An 18,320-nucleotide genomic window follows, 5' to 3' on the forward strand; every position below is an offset into this window, starting at 1 on the left:
GAGAGAGAGAACAGGAGAGAGAGAACAGGTAAGAAGAGGAGAGAGAGAACAGGAGAGAGAGAACAGGTAAGAAGAGGAGAGAGAGAACAGGAGAGAGAGAACAGGTAAGAAGAGGAGAGAGAGAACAGGTAAGAAGAGGAGATAGAGAACAGGTAAGAAGAGGAGATAGAGAACAGGTAAGAAGAGGAGAGAGAACAGGAGAGAGAACTTCTCCAGAATGTTCTGAGTATTTCATCTTCTGATGCAAAAAAAAAAGAAGCAAAAAAGCCCAAACTTTGATTTTCAAACATCTTTATTAAAAATAACAATCAACAACGTGGAGACAAACAAACTCAAAACAATAATAATTCATTCAGATGACATGCCGGTTCTGCATGTTCATGTTTAAACTTTGGCCACCGGCTGGAATTTAATGACATTAAAATACAAGAATTAAACCTGAAGAACAAAGAAAAAGTGCTAAAAACATCGGCTCCATTTACACCTTTATCGTACCATTTGAGCATTGTTGCTTTTATTGTGAAAAACCCGACACTGAAACAGGAAGTTGTTCCTGTTTTAAATCCACTTTTATTTTACGGATAACCGGTGAAAAGAGAACTTTCTACAAGCTAAAAGCACACAGTCACGCTCTGGGGCCGGCAGTAGAACGTGTGTGTGTGTGTGTGTGTGTGTGTGTGTGTGTGTGTGTGTGTGTGTGTGTGTGTGTGTGTGTGTGTGTGTACTGGCCCTTTAAATATAGTAAAAGAAGATACAAACTGTACAATAACATACAGATAACTGACCTCTATACAAATGAAACAAATATGTCTTCATCTCCTCTCCCTTGTGTGTGTGTGTGTGTGTGTGTGTGTGTTTGTGTGTGTGTTTGCACATGTATGTACACACTGCTGTCCATCATGCATCATGTGTTCAGTTCAGTTCTTCATCCTCATCTTCATCCTCTGGTTGGAGGACTGAAGGCTGCTGGTCTCATCTTCATCTCAGTGAACGGGATGGAGTACTGTGTTCCCTTCCAGGCGGTCCAGATCACACCCTGAGACACACACACACACACACACACACACACACACACACACACACACACACACACACACACACACACACACACACACACACACACACACACACACACACCTTGATGTCAGACTGACAGGTAATCATAAACGATATTTGACACCTCCTCTTCCTCTTTAAAACATAATTTAGCTGCTTTTATTTATTTATTTTTCATGTGTTTTCCTACAGAAACTCCAGCAACAAGCGTCGCTTTCTGCTCGCTATCATCAAAGTCTTTTCAAAATAAAAGCTCAGTGAGGCCGTGAGGTCACCTGGTGGTTGGAGTCGGTGCCGTAGGCGCCGTTGAGGTTGGCCTCGTGGCAGTTCTTGTACCACCAGCCCCCGCGGTACGACATGGCGCAGCGCGTGATGAAGGGCGCCAGGTCGCGGTCTCTGGTGGAGAAGATGTGCTCGCTGTGGTAGCTGAGGGAGTCGCCTGAGGAGAGAGGAGAGAGGAGGGAGGAGAGAGGAGCGTTAAGCCCAACAGGGTCTCTGGTTTCCTTCAGGAGACGTGACAGGAAGCACTTTGAGAGTCAATACGAATAGAGATGGCAAGCCCCGCCCCCTTCGAGTGTCTACAATGGGACTTTATTTGGAAAAACAGTCAACGGTGAGAGACAATTTTTTTTATTCCATTTGAATTGTGCCATTAATTGACACAAATGACGTTTGTCAATTTAAAAAGATAATTTTGTCTCAGTTTGTTTTGTAGTTTTTTGTGAACTACATCTCACACAATTCCCACCAACATGGCCGTTAGCTTAGCTTGCTAACTTAGCTCTGTTTCACATACCAAATGTCTTAGTTTTACGACAACATGTGACTTTCTTGATGTGCAAAATAATCTTTGGAAAAAACATCATGGCACAATATTAACGGGATCAATTATTTGTCTCATTTCTTCCAATATAAGGTCGAAAAATATATTAGTTTTTTTTCGGTCATTTTAAACAATCATTTTGCGAGTTAAAAACATCTCAGTTTGTCATTTTATCATTTTGTTTTGTGTGAACCTGCTCAGTGAACTAAATCTCTTGTCTCGCACAATCTACATCACCATATGTCCGTTAGCTTCCTAGCTAGCTAGCTAGCTTAGCTATGTTCTATGCACAAATGTAACGCTATCTTCCCTGACGTGTTTTTATCCAGCGACTCTTTGAGTTAAGAGAAATAACGAGCGAGTAACGAGCGATAAACACAGACAACGTAGCTTCTTGCTACTTTTGGGACTTTCGTCTTTCTGATTACGTAATTTTACCTCAAAGGTTTATTACGACAAAATGGCAAACTGCTTTGACGTGCAAACATTATCGTTTAAATGAACGAGCGTCGTATATTTCATTCACGGCACAATTGAAACAAACAATATATGTTTCTCTCTCCATTGACCACCATGCATGTGTTTAGGGTCCCATGCTGGGAAGGGGGCGGGGCTTGTCACCTGCAGTGCCGCTGTATCCGCCCACGATCAGCTTGTAGTTCCTCTTCACCAGCTCAAACTTTGAGTATTTGGCGAACACCGCCTCATCTTTGTCCCGCAGATCCACGCGCAGACTCATCCTGGTCATGGAGGTGAGGTTGTAGAGGCTCTCCAGGCCTGAAGCAGCAAAAACACGTAAACAATAAACATGTAAACAATAAACACGTAAACAATACACATGTAAACACGTAAACAACAAACATTTTACTTTACTTTGTTGTTGTTGTTGTTGTTGTTATAGCCACCAAACAAAACTAAATGTCGATGCTTTGAACCTCTAATTCCAACATTTCTTTTTGTAAAGGGACTTTTTTTCCGCTTTTTTTTTCCGCTACCTTTTCCCGCTTTTTTTCTGCTACTTTTTCCCGCTTCTTTTTTTTCGTTACTTTTTTTCCGCTTCTTTTTTTCCACTTATTTTTTCCGCTACTTTTTCCCGCTTTTTTTCCGCAACTTTTTTTTAACTTTTTTTTTTTCGCTTCTTTTTTTTCCGCTTCTTTTTTTTCCGCTTCTTTTTTTTCCGCTTCTTTTTCCCAGAATCCCCCTCGTTGGCGGCAGCATTCTGGATCTGGTCGGATAAAATGAATAATTGAGAACCAAATGTTTGTTTTAATAGCGTCAGCTTCTTCTCCCCTTCCACATTAAACTGATGCGTCTCCGGGCTTCTTCTTCTTCTTCTTCTTCTTCTTCTTCTTCTTCTTCTTCTTCTTCTTCTTCTTCTTCTTCTACTTCTTCTTCTTCTTCTTCTTCTTCTTCTTCTTCTTCTTCTTCTAGCTTTTTCCTTTTCTTGTCATTAAAATACAAGAGCAATTACTCCACGTGAGATATTTATGTCAACGAATTACTTCAGATATAAAGTTTACGGTGTTAGTAAATGAGTAAAAGATGTGTTGGTGCATTCAATCCTTTCTGAGTTCTATATGAGATTAATGTAATACTTTCTAAGATGATGCAATTTTAAGCTGAACATTGAGGAGATATTTTGAATTTTTAATCCACTGAATTCAACGCCTTTCTGGGTCAAAGTACGGCGGCCTGAATGTTCCAATCCTGAACGAAAATGAGATAAATTGGCAGATTTTCGGGAGAATCCTGTCACGTCAACGAGCATTAATCCACAACGTCACTTTTCTGGACAAATGTTTTCCAAACATTAGGCCCTAAGTTTCCAGTTCGATGCTCGATATTAATATTAAAAAAACTTATCTGTAAGTTTTAACACACTGAGACGACAGCAGAGAAAGTCGAGGAAAATAAAAATACGAGTTCTTGGTGAGTTTAAAGAGCGTTTGTGGCAAAGCGCTGCAGTAAAATGTAAACACACTGACTGCGTTCTCAACATGTTTTAATATCGGGTCGCGTCTCTTTTCTTCCTCACCGAGCCAGAACTCTCCTCCCGGACTGCCGAACCCTCTGGTGTAGTCCTTCCAGCCTCTGAAGAAGTCCACCGAGCCGTCCTTCCTCCTCTGGAAGACCTGCAGGAACACAACACTCCTTTAGCCTGAACTCTGAGCCACGGACCGTTTGCTTCAAGGAGAGAGTGGAAATAGTGAGGAATGGCGCCACAATTTATATATATAAACATATATAAATAATTAATTAACACCATTAACATTATTGCTTTAACATTAACATTATTGACACTATTACTTATACATTAAGATTATTACTTATACATTAACATTATTACATAACATGTGCTTGAACCATTCAATATTTTTAGATAAAAATAAGTAACTATTAAAATAGTTGCCAATTATTTTTCTGTCAATCAACTCATCATTTCAGCTGCCCTTTTTCAAGAATCCTTATTTTCAATGCTGCTGAGATTTACACACAATAAGTGGAGAGAAAAATAAAATAAAATAGTAATAAAACAAAAACAAAAAATGAAAATAAACAAATTATAAAAACAACTACAGTTACGATCATTAGCATGAACTGTTGGGTACTTTAGTTGTATTTATATATCTATAAATACAAATTCAGATAACAGAATTAAGTACCATTTCTCTGTGGATTAGATTTATAAAGTACAATGATAATAAAAGACCTAAATAAAGTACAACTACGTTAATCGTGTACTAGATGTACTTCGTACCGTCCAGCCGCCGCCGTCGGTCTCCATGTCGCAGGAAACCAAGATGGACGTCCCGAGTTTCCCCCGAGGGAAGACCTCCAGCTCGCCGGACGTCCGGACGCCGTTCAGCAGCTCCTGGGAGCAGTCGGTGGGGAAGGGGAACCTCAGGGTGCCTGAGGAAGAGGAGGGGCGAGAGGGAGGAAGAGACATGAAAGAGACATAAGAGAGACATAAATGGTCATAAAGAGACATACAAATACATTAAATAGACATAAAGAGACATAAAAGAAACATAAAAGAGACATAAATGGTCATAAAGAGACATGAAAGAGACAAAAAAGATACATAAAGAAACATAAAAAAGACATAAAGAAACATAAAAGAGAAATAACAGAGACATGAAAGAGACCTAAATGGACTAAAAGAGAAATACAATAGACATAAGAGACACACAATAGACATAAAGAGAAATACAATAGACATAAAGAGACACACAATAGACATAAAGAGACACAAAGAGAGATAAAAGAGACATGTAATAGACATAAAGAGACACAAAGAGAGATAAAAGAGACATGTAATAGACATAAAGAGACACAAAGAGAGATAAAAGAGACATGTAATAGACATAAAGAGACATAGATAGACATAAACGAGACATAAAGAGACATACAATAGACATAAAGAGACACAAAGAGACACAAAGAGAGATAAAAGAGACATAAAGAGACATAGATAGACATAAAAGAGACATAAAGAGACATACAACAGACATAAAGAGACAGAAAGAGACAAAAAGAGAGATAAAAGAGATATAAAGAGACATAAAGAGACATAAATCCGACGAGAGCTTAACGCCCCGCCCTCTTGTGTAGGAACACAAGAGGGCGGGGCGTTAAGCTCTCGGTCGGTCGATCCCCGTTCACACCGGCTGACGCGCTCGCGGCCGCTTACCGGTGGTGAAGTCCGTGGCGATGGCCGCCGAGTCTCCTCCCTCGGCCCGGAGCCGCACCGCGTACCTGGACCCGGGGTGGAGGCGGGTCAGCTTGTGCTCCGACAGCGAGGCGTCCACCAGCACTTCCTGTTGAAGAGAACCAGAGACTTTCACTTTGGTTTCCTTCGTCTTTGTCGAGGACGTTTGTGTTCATGCCGGGAAAATCATTGTTGTTTAATTGAACTCTACCCCGATGGTAACCCAACCCCTCCGCTCACCTTCGCCTCCTGACCTTCAGCCTGATAGGTCAGTCTGTAGCTGCTGGTGGGATTGGAGGGCAGTTTCCATGACAACAGGGCGGTGCGGGGGGTCACATCGTGGGCCTGGAGGTCACGGAGGTCACGGAGACTGGGGAGTCCTGAGAGGAAGAGGGGAGGCTTTATGGTGTGTGTGTGTGTGTGTGTGTGTGTGTGTGTGTGTGTGTGTGTGTGTGTGTGTGTGTGTGTGTGTGTGTGTGTGTGTGTTCACCTCCTCTGGTGGTAAAGGTGCTGGAGTCCCCTGAGCTCTCCCTCCCCCCCTGCTGGCTGCTCACGGTCACTGCGTACGTGGTGGAAGCTTCCAGTCCGCTCAGCTGATGCTCGGCTGCGTTTCCAGAGACGCTGACCCTCAACTCAGAGTCTGAAGCAGGAAACATATCATTATAAATAATATTGAATAATGATTACAATAATTATTGTTTTAAGTGCTGTGCTTTAATTAAAAGCTATCTTTTTACACGTCAAAGTGTCTAAAACTAACACATAATATATAATCCGTTGTGTATTTACATAATCATCATTTTTATATTAATAAACGTATATTGTTTTAACGCCACAACTATTGGATAACTTTAGTCACTTTCCAGGTTCAGGAAATAAATGAATGTTTTGTATCAATAAGAATGTATTGATCCCAAACAAGCTATATACTTTTAAGAGCTGCATCATTAAAGTGAAGAACTCATTAATGCATTAAATAAATGAGACATTATTGTGAAATGAAGCTATATTCACCTACAGAAACATAAAGTGTAGGCTCTCCTGTGCTAGATGGCGGATGACATTACTCACCTGTCCCGGCGCCATAAACGATGATGTACTTATCGACGGCAGCCAGCGCTGGACGCCACAACAACAAGGCCTTGGTGTCGGTGACGTTCACGGCCTGGAGGTCAGTCGGTGGGTCAGGGACTAAAAGAGACATGAAAAGACATAAAAGAGACATAAAGGGTCATAAAGAGACATAAAAGAGACATACAATATACATAAAGAGGCATAAAAGAGACATAACGAGACATAAAGAGATATAAAGGAGACATAAAGGAGACATAAAAGAGACATAAAAGAGACATGAAGAAACATAAGGAGATGTAAAAGAGGCGTAAAGAGACATAAAAGAGACATAAAGAGAGATAAAAGAGACATACAAGATACATAAAAGAGACATAACAGAGACAAAGAAACATGAAGGGTCATAAAGAGACATAAAGAAAAACAAAAAAGACATAAAGAGACATAACAGAGACATCAAGACACATAAAGTGACATAAAAGAGACATAAATAGACATACAATCGACATAAATAGACATAAAAGAGACATGAATAGACATAAAGAGACATAAAAGAGAAACAAGAGACTTAAAAGAGACATAAATAGAAATACAATCGACAGAAATAGACATAAAAAAGACTTAAAGAGACATAAAAGAGAGATAAAGAGACAAACAAGAGACAAAGAGACATAAAAGAGATATGAATAGACATAAATAAAAGAGACATAGATGGACATAAATAGATATAGAAGAGACATAAATAGATATAGAAGAGACATAAATAGACATAAAGGGACATAAATAGACATAAAAGAGACATAAAATAGACATAGAGAAAGAAAACAGCATAATTGGTGCAGCAAAAGCCAAAAGATTCTCCTCTTGACCTGATTCAGGAATGTAATTAAATCTCCGTTAGTGTGTTTATTTTAGTTCACTATGAACAGGATGACGTTCCATACGGCAACAAACACAAAGGATCCAGAAACAGAGCTCTGAAGAATCCACAAAGAATCAATGCACAGATTGTTTCCTGCAGACGTTCATGAGTTACATGAAGAAACTCAACATTAGATACCAACGATCACTCTCAACTTTAACAGGAAAACTCTCACAGCTGCTGAAGAACACCTCGTGAATCAACACCTTTAAAGAAAAGATAGTTCACTTATCAGGACGCCTCATAGTGAACATGCGTTACATCCTCACTGCCCGGGGGAAGCCGGAGGAGACATACATTAACATAAAGAGACATTAAGAGACATAAAATAGACATAAAAGAGATGTAAAGAGACATAAAAGAGACGTAAAGACACATAAATATACATAAAAGAGACATAACGAGACATGAAGGAGACATAAAGAGACATCAGGAGACAGAAGGAGACATAAAGAGACATAAAGGAGACGTAAGAAGACATAAAGAGACATAAAGGAGACATAAAGAGACATAAAGGAGAGATAAAGAGACATGAAGGAGACATAAAGAGACATAAAGGAGACATAAAGAGACATAAAGGAGAGATAAAGAGACGTGAAGGAGACATAAAGAGACATAAAGGAGACATAAAGAGACATGAAGGAGACATAAAGAGACATCAGGAGACATAAAATAGACATAAAAGAGATGTAAAGAGACATAAAAGAGACGTAAAGACACATAAATATACATAAAAGAGACATAACGAGACATGAAGGAGACATAAAGAGACATCAGGAGACATAAGGAGACATAAAGAGACACAAAGGAGACATAAAGAGACATAAAGGAGACATAAAGAGACATAAAGGAGACATAAAGAGACATGAAGGAGACATAAAGAGACATCAGGAGACATAAGGAGACATAAAGGAGACGTAAGAAGACATAAAGAGACATAAAGGAGACATAAAGAGACATAAAGGAGACATCAAGAGACATAAAGGAGACATCAAGAGACATCAAGAGACATCAAGAGACATAAATAGACATAAATAGACATAACGAGACATGAAGGAGACATAAAGAGACATAACGAGACATAAAGAGACATAAGAAGACATAAAGGAGACATAAAGGAGACATCAAGAGACACAAAGAGACATAAAGGAGACATAAAGGAGACATCAAGAGACACAAAGAGACATAAAGGAGACATCAAAAGACATCAAGAGACATAAAGAGACATAAATAGACATAAAGAGACATAACGAGACATAACGAGACATGAAGGAGATATAAAGAAGACATAAGGAGACATAAAGAGACATAACGAGACATAACGAGACATGAAGGAGATATAAAGAAGACATAAGGAGACATAAAGAGACATAACGAGACATAACGAGACATGAAGGAGATATAAAGAAGACATAAGGAGACATAAAGAGACATAAAGAGACATAAGGAGACATAAGGAGACATGAAGGAGATATAAAGAAGACATAAGGAGACATAAAGAGACATCAGGAGACATAAAGAGACATAAGGAGACATAAAGAGACATAAGGAGACATAAGGAGACATAAAGAGACATAAGGAGACATAATGGAGACATAAAGGAGACATAAGGAGACATAAAGAGACATAAGGAGACATAAGGAGACATCAGGAGACATACAGAGACATAAAGAGACATAAATAGACACAACAGAGACATAAGGAGACATAAAGGAGACATAAAGAGACATAAGGAGACATAAAGGAGACATAAAGAGACATAAGGAGACATAAAGGAGACATAAAGGAGACATAAAGAGACATAAGGAGACATAAAGGAGACATAAAGGAGACATAAAGAGACATAAGGAGACATGAAGGAGATATAAAGAAGACATAAGGAGACATAAAGAGACATCAGGAGACATAAAGAGACATAAGGAGACATAAAGAGACATAAGGAGACATAAAGGAGACATAAGGAGACATAATGGAGACATAAAGGAGACATAAGGAGACATAAAGAGACATAAGGAGACATAATGGAAACATAAAGGAGACATAAGGAGACATAAAGAGACATAAGGAGACATAAGGAGACATCAGGAGACATACAGAGACATAAAGAGACATAAATAGACACAACAGAGACATAAGGAGACATAAAGGAGACATAAAGAGACATAAGGAGACATAAAGGAGACATAAAGAGACATAAGGAGACATAAAGGAGACATAAAGGAGACATACAGAGACATAAGGAGACATAAAGGAGACATAAAGGAGACATACGTAGACATAAGGAGACATAAATAGACATACAGGAGACATAAAAGGTCGTAGGACTCACGCGTCAGGACGAGCTCTCTGACCGGGTCGCTCTCGTCCAGGCCGAGGACGGAGATGACGCTGACCTCGTAGGACGAGCTGGGCGAGAGCGTCCACAGGCCGAGGGACGAGTCGCCGGCGTCCACGGACACGGACACCGGCTCACCTAGACGGCCAGAGCAGGAGGTGGGTTAGGAGGTGGGTGAGAATAAAGAAACACATTAAATATTAAAACAATTACATAAATTAAGAAAGAAGAATAGATTCAATCAAATTAAATAATGTTAAGTACTTAAAAAAAGCATATTATTATTACTGCCTCACCCTCCTCCGCGTGGGTGTAGGTGACCTTGAACCCGCTGACGGGAGTCTTGGGTTTGGTCCACGACACCGTCAGAGAGGAGTCCGTCACCTCGCTGAAGACCAGGTCGGTCGGAGGCTCCGGGCCTGAACGGTACGAAGAAGACCATGAGAGAGATGGACGAAAGCACGGGAAGGAGGCGCGAAAAGAAAAGAAACGCTGGACACACGACGAAGAACTCATGAAATGAGAAGGAGGAGGAGTGAAGAGGGTCTGATGGAAAGAGTGGGAACAGAGTGTTCATTATTATGTATTTCATCCAGCGTTAGTGTATATATGTACAGTGCAAACATATATACAGTATAAAGTCATATACAGACACGCAGTAATACAACAAGTAGAAGCAGACGATGGGTCCTGGATAGCAGCGAAGGAAAGAATGAGGATGTTCAACAGTTAGCTGCTCGCTCACACCTGGAAATAAAAGCGTGGCCGGAGAGAAGGTCACATGACAGGAAGGAGGAGGAGTCGAGAGGAAAAACAAACAGGAGACAGACCTGTCAAAGAATATCCACTTTTAGCTTTTGGTATGCACTTTCATTATTACTTCCTCAGAATTATTATATATATTATATATTATATACATAATATATGTATATCAGTGACTCACCTCAGGTCCTGATGAATGGAAATAAATGGAGGTCGCGTTTAACAAAAGCAAAACTATATAATAACTATGTGTTTTAAATCTTACGCTTTTACCGAAGATGCACGTGTTTTTAAAGCAGTGAGCGTATGACTGGATTAGTGAGGATTATTCTGCATGAGTTGTTAAATTGACCCTTCCCTAAGTCCCGCCCCTTGATCGCAGACTGGCCAATAAGAGCGTAGCAACGTCCCTCTCAGTGTAGCGGACATCAGTAGACTAACTAGCGTTAGCACTTCTATGCTACGCTACTGAAGGTACACTGCATGTATTGTAATAACTGTAACAGTGAATAAAGAGGAACATTAATGTACTGTAATTCATACGTTGATATCAATGTGTACGTTATCCACATGCAGGAACCATAAAGTCTGCAAAAAGTCAAACAAACACCGGCCTTTCCTTTATATTTGAACACAAACCACCATCTTTTCCTCAACCTAACTAAATAGTTGTGTTGCCTCAACCTAACTAAGTTGTTTCCTTTGAGTTATTTTTTTCATAAAGACTGTAACGAGTAGAAATTGACATGTGTAGCTGGATTTCCGTTAAAAAAATTACACGCACAAAAGTGAGCATATTCTTTTGTAAGATATCGAAGGAACTTTTGTTTGAGGGTACGATTTATAGTTTTTCCCAAATTTTGTCATTTTTGAGCGACTGCAGTTAGTGGCAGTGTGGCTCCGTGGTAACGTAGGTCAATTCATCAAAAAAGCTCAGTTTTCTGTAGCTCCGTTCATCGTGGCTGAGTCACTGATACACAAACGGCCGTTCCGTGGTGAAGTGATTGTTTGGCACGTGGGTGAAAGAGGTGAAGACAGACCAGCCGTGGTCTTACCCTGCTTTGGGTGAGAGCTGAAGGGGAGACAGTGAAGCTGGCTGTTAGCTTACCCTGAATGAGAGAAGACCAGAGCGGCAGTGAATGAATAGTGTGTTGTTATGTTGTTACTGTTGAACTCTCATTTGATGTCAAATCAGATAACATAAAGCCGTCTCGCTAAATAGACGCTGGATATGGTTCCCAGTTTGTGGCCTCTAGCTCAGTCAAAGAAAAGGTATTTGATGCAGAAGAAACCTAAAATGTTTAAAAATAAATTGAAATCTTCTGGAACCATGAAATATTTTTTCTTTTTTTTTTTATAAATAATACTGTTTAACGGTTATCTAAATAGTTGGCACACCATTTTTTTGTTTACTCAATTTCGATTTTTTTTTTTGCTGTAAAGTACAAGGTACATTTTTACGCAGAAAGAAAATACTTAAGTAAAGTACTAGTACCTCAAATTAATACTCAAGCACAGCACTTCTAAATGTACTTTGTGACATTCCACCACACAGTATAGTTACGGCTTGGTAAACATGGTAAAGTTTGCTTCTTGTTTTTTTTTATTTCTGGTAATGTAGACGAGTCGGTGAATTTCGGTTTAATATTTGGATGGAAACTGAATGTATATTAAATTTCCTTGAAGCAGGAATTACTACTCATAGAACTGAGAATCAATCGGAGATGAACAAACTGTTTGCGAGCTAACAAAGTTAGCCAAATCATGCTAATTTAGCAAACCTGCAACAAGCTAGCTACAACAATGTGACAAACTGTCAATACAAATCTGAGGTTTGACATCAAATAACCGAGGGGGTGTTTATGGTTGAGAGAGTGTTGATTATTACAATGACTGCTAATTCATGAATGTCCATTAAAAAGCTGCAGAATGAGAAACACAAACACAATGATTTGAGTAACATTTTGAAGGTCAAGATCCACTGAAAAACAAACAAAACAGGTTACGTCGTCACCGAACCAGTGGTAAAAACGTGGCGGTGAAACTGTAAATCGTGAGCTTACAGTTTTCAAGAGCACCGCAGCACTCTTGAAATGAACATGGAGAAGGCATTTAGTGGGTGAGCAAACATGTCCAATCATTCCCAACACGAGTGACGATTAGTTAACAATTATGTTGTGGGGGTTTAAATCAGCACAAGACATGTAAAGATGTGAAATGAGTTTTCTGCGGAGGACGTCACAACATTGACGGTAATGTTGTACCATTGTGCAGGTAATGGTCCACTGCCACAATGGCTTGTACCTGTACTGATGACGAGCTTGTGCAGTCTGGACAGAAGGCCGGGTCCCTTTCCGAGCAAGGTCAGGGTGTACTCGGTCTGAGGAGGAAGACTCTCAAACTGGAAGGAGCGAGCTGAACCAGGAAGAACTTTCTTCAGGGTTTTGTCACTTCCTGGCACAGGTTTGGCTTTTGTGTTGCTTTGGCTTGTTGGACCTCGCGTAGACGCACTTTCCGGTACTCTATTTTTATCTTCGCTGCGTCCGTTTTCTGATTCTGTTTCTTTGGTCGGATGATGCTTTGCTCCCTCCTCCTGCTCCTCCTCATTGCCACCCTCTTCCTCAGAGTTTTCTTTTTTCCCGACGTCTCTGCTTGTCACCACAAAGTGTTTGTACTTCTCTTCCGGTGAGTCCCACACAAGCGTAAATCCATCCGAGGTCCGGTTCATCACTCCCACGTGGTCCAGAGGTTCCCTCGTGACTCCGGAAGAAGATCCAGCCGATCCCGTCTGAGGTTTAGAATCAACACTTTTTGCGGTACCATTTGTTTTGGTTTCCTCTTTCTGTTTCCTCCCACTGGTGTAGTGTCTGATCTGGGCGTTTATACCTCTCGTTGGTGGTCTCGGGGCTTCTTGTCTGGAATCGGAGGAAGTTTGTTTGACGGTTGGTCCGCCTCGACTTGTAGCTCCAGTGTTTTTGCTAGCATCGAGTCTCTCTTTGTTGGTTCCAGAGTCAGAGTTTGAATCTGGGGTGCTCGTTGTTTCTTCTCTATATTTAGTGTTTCGGACCGGAGCATCGTCCCTCCATTCTAATTCATTAATCTGTGGTCTGACGGTTGTATCATGGCCATCCATTTGGAAATGTGGAATAACCTCTGCAGTGTCTCCTAATTGTCTAATTTTGTCTTCTTGGGTAAGCATGGGGGCGCCCTGTCCTCCTGCTTGGTTTTCAGGGCTATTATCCTTTTCTAATTGTAAAGTTTGGCCTCCAACAGCACTGCTTCCACTTAGCTGTTTGTTTGGGAAAAGCTTCCTCACGGGCCCTTTATGTGGATGTTGAGGTGGTCTCAGGTTTATACGGGTTTTGTTCTGGAAACGTCCACCATGCAGTTGCAGCTGATGGGGGTAATCAACTTTCATAATGGGGCGATGAGAGGAAGGCACTCCACGTCCGCTGAGGGTCCGATTGAAGAAGAAGTCTCTCCTTGTAGGGAACGCAGGATTTAAAGGTCGAGAGGGCGGAGGAAGCACCCTCAAATTTGGACGAGCACGGTTCGGAAGAAAAGGAGGAAGACGTCGAACTGGGATTCGTCCTCTTTCTGTTGGCTTCTTTTTCTGGATTTGTTCAACTCCAGTGGATGTAGTTGGAGTTGCCCCATCTTCTTCTCCACTCATACCCCTCACTGGTGCATTTACCTCAATTGAGGATTCAGGCAGCGAGGCAGATGAAGATGGTGAAGACGATAATTCGCTCGTGGACGTGTGCCTGGTCTCTGACTTTATTTTAGGGACGAGGTTCAAACGAGGAGTCGAGTGGTGAGGAACTCTCAAATTTAGACGGGTTTTGTTCGGAAACATTCCAGAGTTAGGGCGCAGGCGTCGCACATATCCATGTTTTGCAGGTGTGCGTTGGAAAACAGGTCCTGAGGGTGGTGGTTTTCTGTCTTCAGGTGAGATAACGTCAGTCACACTTTTGCGGTTATCAACATCTGGTACATTGCTTCTTTCAGAACCTGATTGATCTGCATTGAAAAGGGATGGTGATGGAGTTGATGGTGATAATGATGGTTGTGATGATGATGGGGGTGACGGTAAGGATGAGGGTGATGACATTAACAGTGTTAGCGAGGATGATGATGCTGCTGCTGATGAAGAGGGAGCCAGTGAAGGTGATGCGAAAGAGGATGGGGATGATGGTAATGATGACGATGATGATGATGATGGTGATGATGATGATGATGATGATGATGATGATGATGATGATGGTTCACCTGAAGAATGCGATGATGAACGTGGTGGTGATGGAGCTGCTGTTGATGGAGATGGACCAAGTGAAGGTGATATAGAGGATGAGGACGATGACCGTGCTGATGATGATGGACGTGAGGTTGATGACCAGGACGAGGATGGCGACAGTGGCCTCAATCCCTTTAAAATCTGCTTCCTCGCCGTTTCTGCATTAACAGGGACATTTGATGGTTTGGACAGATGAACAGAAAAGGTTGTGACATTCAAACTGTCAAAAGTGTCCGTCAGGAGTTTGAGCAAAGGATCTGGCGAACGGTCGAGGTCCGTCTCCGCAGACGAGGGTTTCAAGTCATCTGTTTCAGAGGAACCTTGATCTGAACCCGGCGTCTTTTCTACCAGCGTTGTTCCTTCTCCTCTACCCGCGCTGCTTTTGCCCCGATGGGGTAATCTCACGTGTGTCACTTTAACTTTGTTCATACATTTCTTCTCTTGGCTTCCAGCAGTCCCAGTTGGCTCCGAGGACACTGGAGCAGTGTCGTTTCCCTGGCCCACCTCACCAACATCTGGTTGCTCTTTGGAGCCGACAGCAACGGTCGGTTCCTCAGAGCTACTTTGTCTGTCTGTGTCTGAATCGGTCCCAGACGTTAGAGCTGGATTCTTGTCAACCCTCCTCTCGGTGCTCAAGGCCTCCACGGCCGGGTCTCTCCTCGGCAAAGCTATTGTCCCGTCTCGAATAGTGGGGACACCTGGTTTAGGTTTTTTGGGCACTAATGGTGCCTTTTTCTTCTTCTGCCCCACCGGGGCCCTTTTCAAAGGGCCTGGGCCAAATGGTCTCCGTGCGGACGAGACTCTGGTTGTGTTTAAACGGAAAGGGCCCGAGATGTTTGGCTTCCTGTAGAATGTAGACCTTTCCAGGACTTTAGGCGCAGTGCCATTTATTCCCATCTTTTTGCTGACCAGGGGTTTGGTTCTTGTGATCACAGAGGTTGCAGAGTCTTTGCGAGGGCCATCTGTACCTCCGACTTTCACTTCCTCCCTCCTCCCCTGTTGGTCAGAGACCTCAGCCGAGGGGTTAACCTCTTGGTGTCCGTCGCCGACATCTCGTCCAGGCGCTAGCCTCAAAGCTGCCGCGGTAACCCTCGGTAAAGTCTTCCCTAAAGATGTGAAAGGAGTGAGCATTTTGATTCAATGTCAAGGTCGTCACATGCTACCGCTGTTGATCCAGGAGAGCTCACCTCTAATAAAGGAAGAAAAGCAATGTTTTATATTCATTAAGATACTTTTCAGGAAACCTGATTAACAGTAGTTTGTCAGTTATTAGGCAAGAGAAGAAAAAACAACAATCCATATCGAACCTGCAGGGACAAAATGAAATGAAATGTGATTAATGGTAAACTTGGACAGAGGAAGTCAACATGGTGTCTGCGTGTTGAGAAGGAAATATCATGACAGCAATCAGGAAACAGGGCAGTTTGAGGAATATTCTTCTTATTTCTGCTCCACATTGCTTCGTTAACCATTACTACGACGTTTCTCTGCTCAGTAATGTGTTTTAATTGATGTGAATATAAGGTCAATGTTGCTTGTTTTGGAGATTTGTTTATAATCTCAAAATTACATTGCATATAAAGCTTGTAATTCTATATTTGCCACAAATTACATTTAAAAAAGACCAAAACCACAATCCGTTTCTGAATACTTTCTGACTCTCAGCTCCGAGCGCATTGGCTCCTGAAAAACGTAAATATAATCTTCTTATTGAACAGCTGCTCACTGTCAAATTTCATCAAACTAACAGAAGGAAATAGTGCATTTTGTGCGATTATTTTCATTGGCGGATTAATCCACAAGTTGTCAGCGAGTAGCTGTGGAAACCCCAAACAACTGAAAAGAAGAGTTTTTCCAACACTGTTTGTGATTTTGAATCGTTTGATATAAGATCGTTCCTCGATAGTTCAGGTGACCGTTGCTCCTACTCACCTGGAGTGACCTGAGTGGTTGCTGGTTTGCTCCGACTCGTTCCCTTCTCGGCCACCAGCACGACGTCGTACAAACGCCCCGCCTCCAGCTGCCGGATGTGGGCGGAGTCCTGTCCGGCGGGGATCGTCATCTCCTGACTCCTCCCCGCGCCGCCGCTGGGCGTGACCGTCAAGCGGTACCTGTCGATCTCACCCTGCGACGGCTCCCATTGGACCACCGCCGACGTGGAGGTCATCTTGACGACTTGGAGGTTGGCGGGACCGGAAGTGACTGAAGAGGAAGACGAAGAAGAGGTTTATTATGTTATTTTAGAGTCTGTACATCCTGCCAGGTAACATGAGGCTGTGGGAGGGACTCCGTAGTGAGAAAGAATTCATTGAAATTAAATGTACAAGCTAACGGCTAACAGCTAATAGATAACAGATAACAGCTAATAGATAACAGATAACAGCTAATAGATAACAGCTAACAGCTAATGGATAACGGATAACAGCTAACAGATAACAGATAACAGTTAGCCGCTAACAGCTATAAGCTAATATATAACAGATAACAGCTAACAGCTAACACCTAACGGATAACAGATAACAGATAACGGATAACAGCCAACAGCTAATAGATAACAGATAACAGCTAACAGCTAACAGATAACAGCAACAGCTAACAGCTAATATATAACAAATAACAAACAGCTAACAGCTAACGGATAACAGATAACATCTAACGGATAACAGCTAACAGATAACAGTTAGCCGCTAACAGCTAATATATAACAGATAACAGCTAACAGCTAACACCTAACGGATAACAGATAACAGATAACGGATAACAGCTAACAGCTAATAGATAACAGCTAACAGATAACAGCAACAGCTAACAGCTAATATATAACAAATAACAGATAACAGCTAACAGCTAACGGATAACAGATAACAGCTAACGGATAACAGCTAACAGATAACAGCTAGCCACTAACAGCTAACAGCTAATATATAACAGATAACAGCTAACAGCTAACGGATAACAGATAACAGCTAACGGATAACAGCTAACAGCTAATAGATAACAGCTAACAGCTAACAGCTAACAGCTAACGGATAACAGAAAACAGATACCAGATAACATATAACATATAACATATAACAGCTAACAGCTAACGGATAACAGAAAACAGATAACATACAACATATAACATATAACAGCTAACAGCTAACAGATAACAGATAACAGATAACAGATACCAGATAACAGCTAACAGCTACCAGATAACAGAAAACAGCTAACAACGTTCACAGGAAAGGCAGCGAAATGGAAATGTTTAAACTCCCTCTGTCACTTTGGGCGAACTGAGCCGCTTTCTTCGGTCAGAAGCTCCGTTATCGAACCAGAAAACTGTGCTTTTAAACAATTGTGAGC

The 18,320-nt window shown here is 41.5% G+C and overlaps 1 protein-coding gene across 1 annotated transcript in view; it reads right to left on the bottom strand.

Annotated features, from left to right (window-relative positions):
• Nucleotides 1-280: 280 nt before the first annotated feature.
• tnxbb (tenascin XBb) overlaps nt 281-18,320 on the bottom strand; it is a gene marked incomplete at its 5' end in the record, with an annotated part of 36,414 nt that continues 18,374 nt past the window's right edge. Inside the window, 16 exons of the mRNA XM_079231953.1 lie at nt 281-1,036; nt 1,332-1,495; nt 2,501-2,656; nt 3,915-4,011; nt 4,638-4,789; nt 5,571-5,697; nt 5,829-5,968; nt 6,079-6,228; nt 6,660-6,779; nt 9,911-10,054; nt 10,213-10,335; nt 12,983-14,160; nt 14,690-14,821; nt 14,948-15,130; nt 15,832-16,078; nt 16,905-17,174. Of these exons, the coding sequence (XP_079088079.1) occupies nt 938-1,036; nt 1,332-1,495; nt 2,501-2,656; nt 3,915-4,011; nt 4,638-4,789; nt 5,571-5,697; nt 5,829-5,968; nt 6,079-6,228; nt 6,660-6,779; nt 9,911-10,054; nt 10,213-10,335; nt 12,983-14,160; nt 14,690-14,821; nt 14,948-15,130; nt 15,832-16,078; nt 16,905-17,174 (3,482 nt within the window). The 3' untranslated portion in view covers nt 281-937. The remainder of the gene's footprint in view (nt 1,037-1,331; nt 1,496-2,500; nt 2,657-3,914; nt 4,012-4,637; nt 4,790-5,570; nt 5,698-5,828; nt 5,969-6,078; nt 6,229-6,659; nt 6,780-9,910; nt 10,055-10,212; nt 10,336-12,982; nt 14,161-14,689; nt 14,822-14,947; nt 15,131-15,831; nt 16,079-16,904; nt 17,175-18,320) is intronic.

Source organism: Taurulus bubalis, assembly GCF_910589615.1.
Source record: "Taurulus bubalis genome assembly, chromosome: 16".
Classification (NCBI taxonomy): Eukaryota; Metazoa; Chordata; class Actinopteri; order Perciformes; family Cottidae; genus Taurulus; species Taurulus bubalis.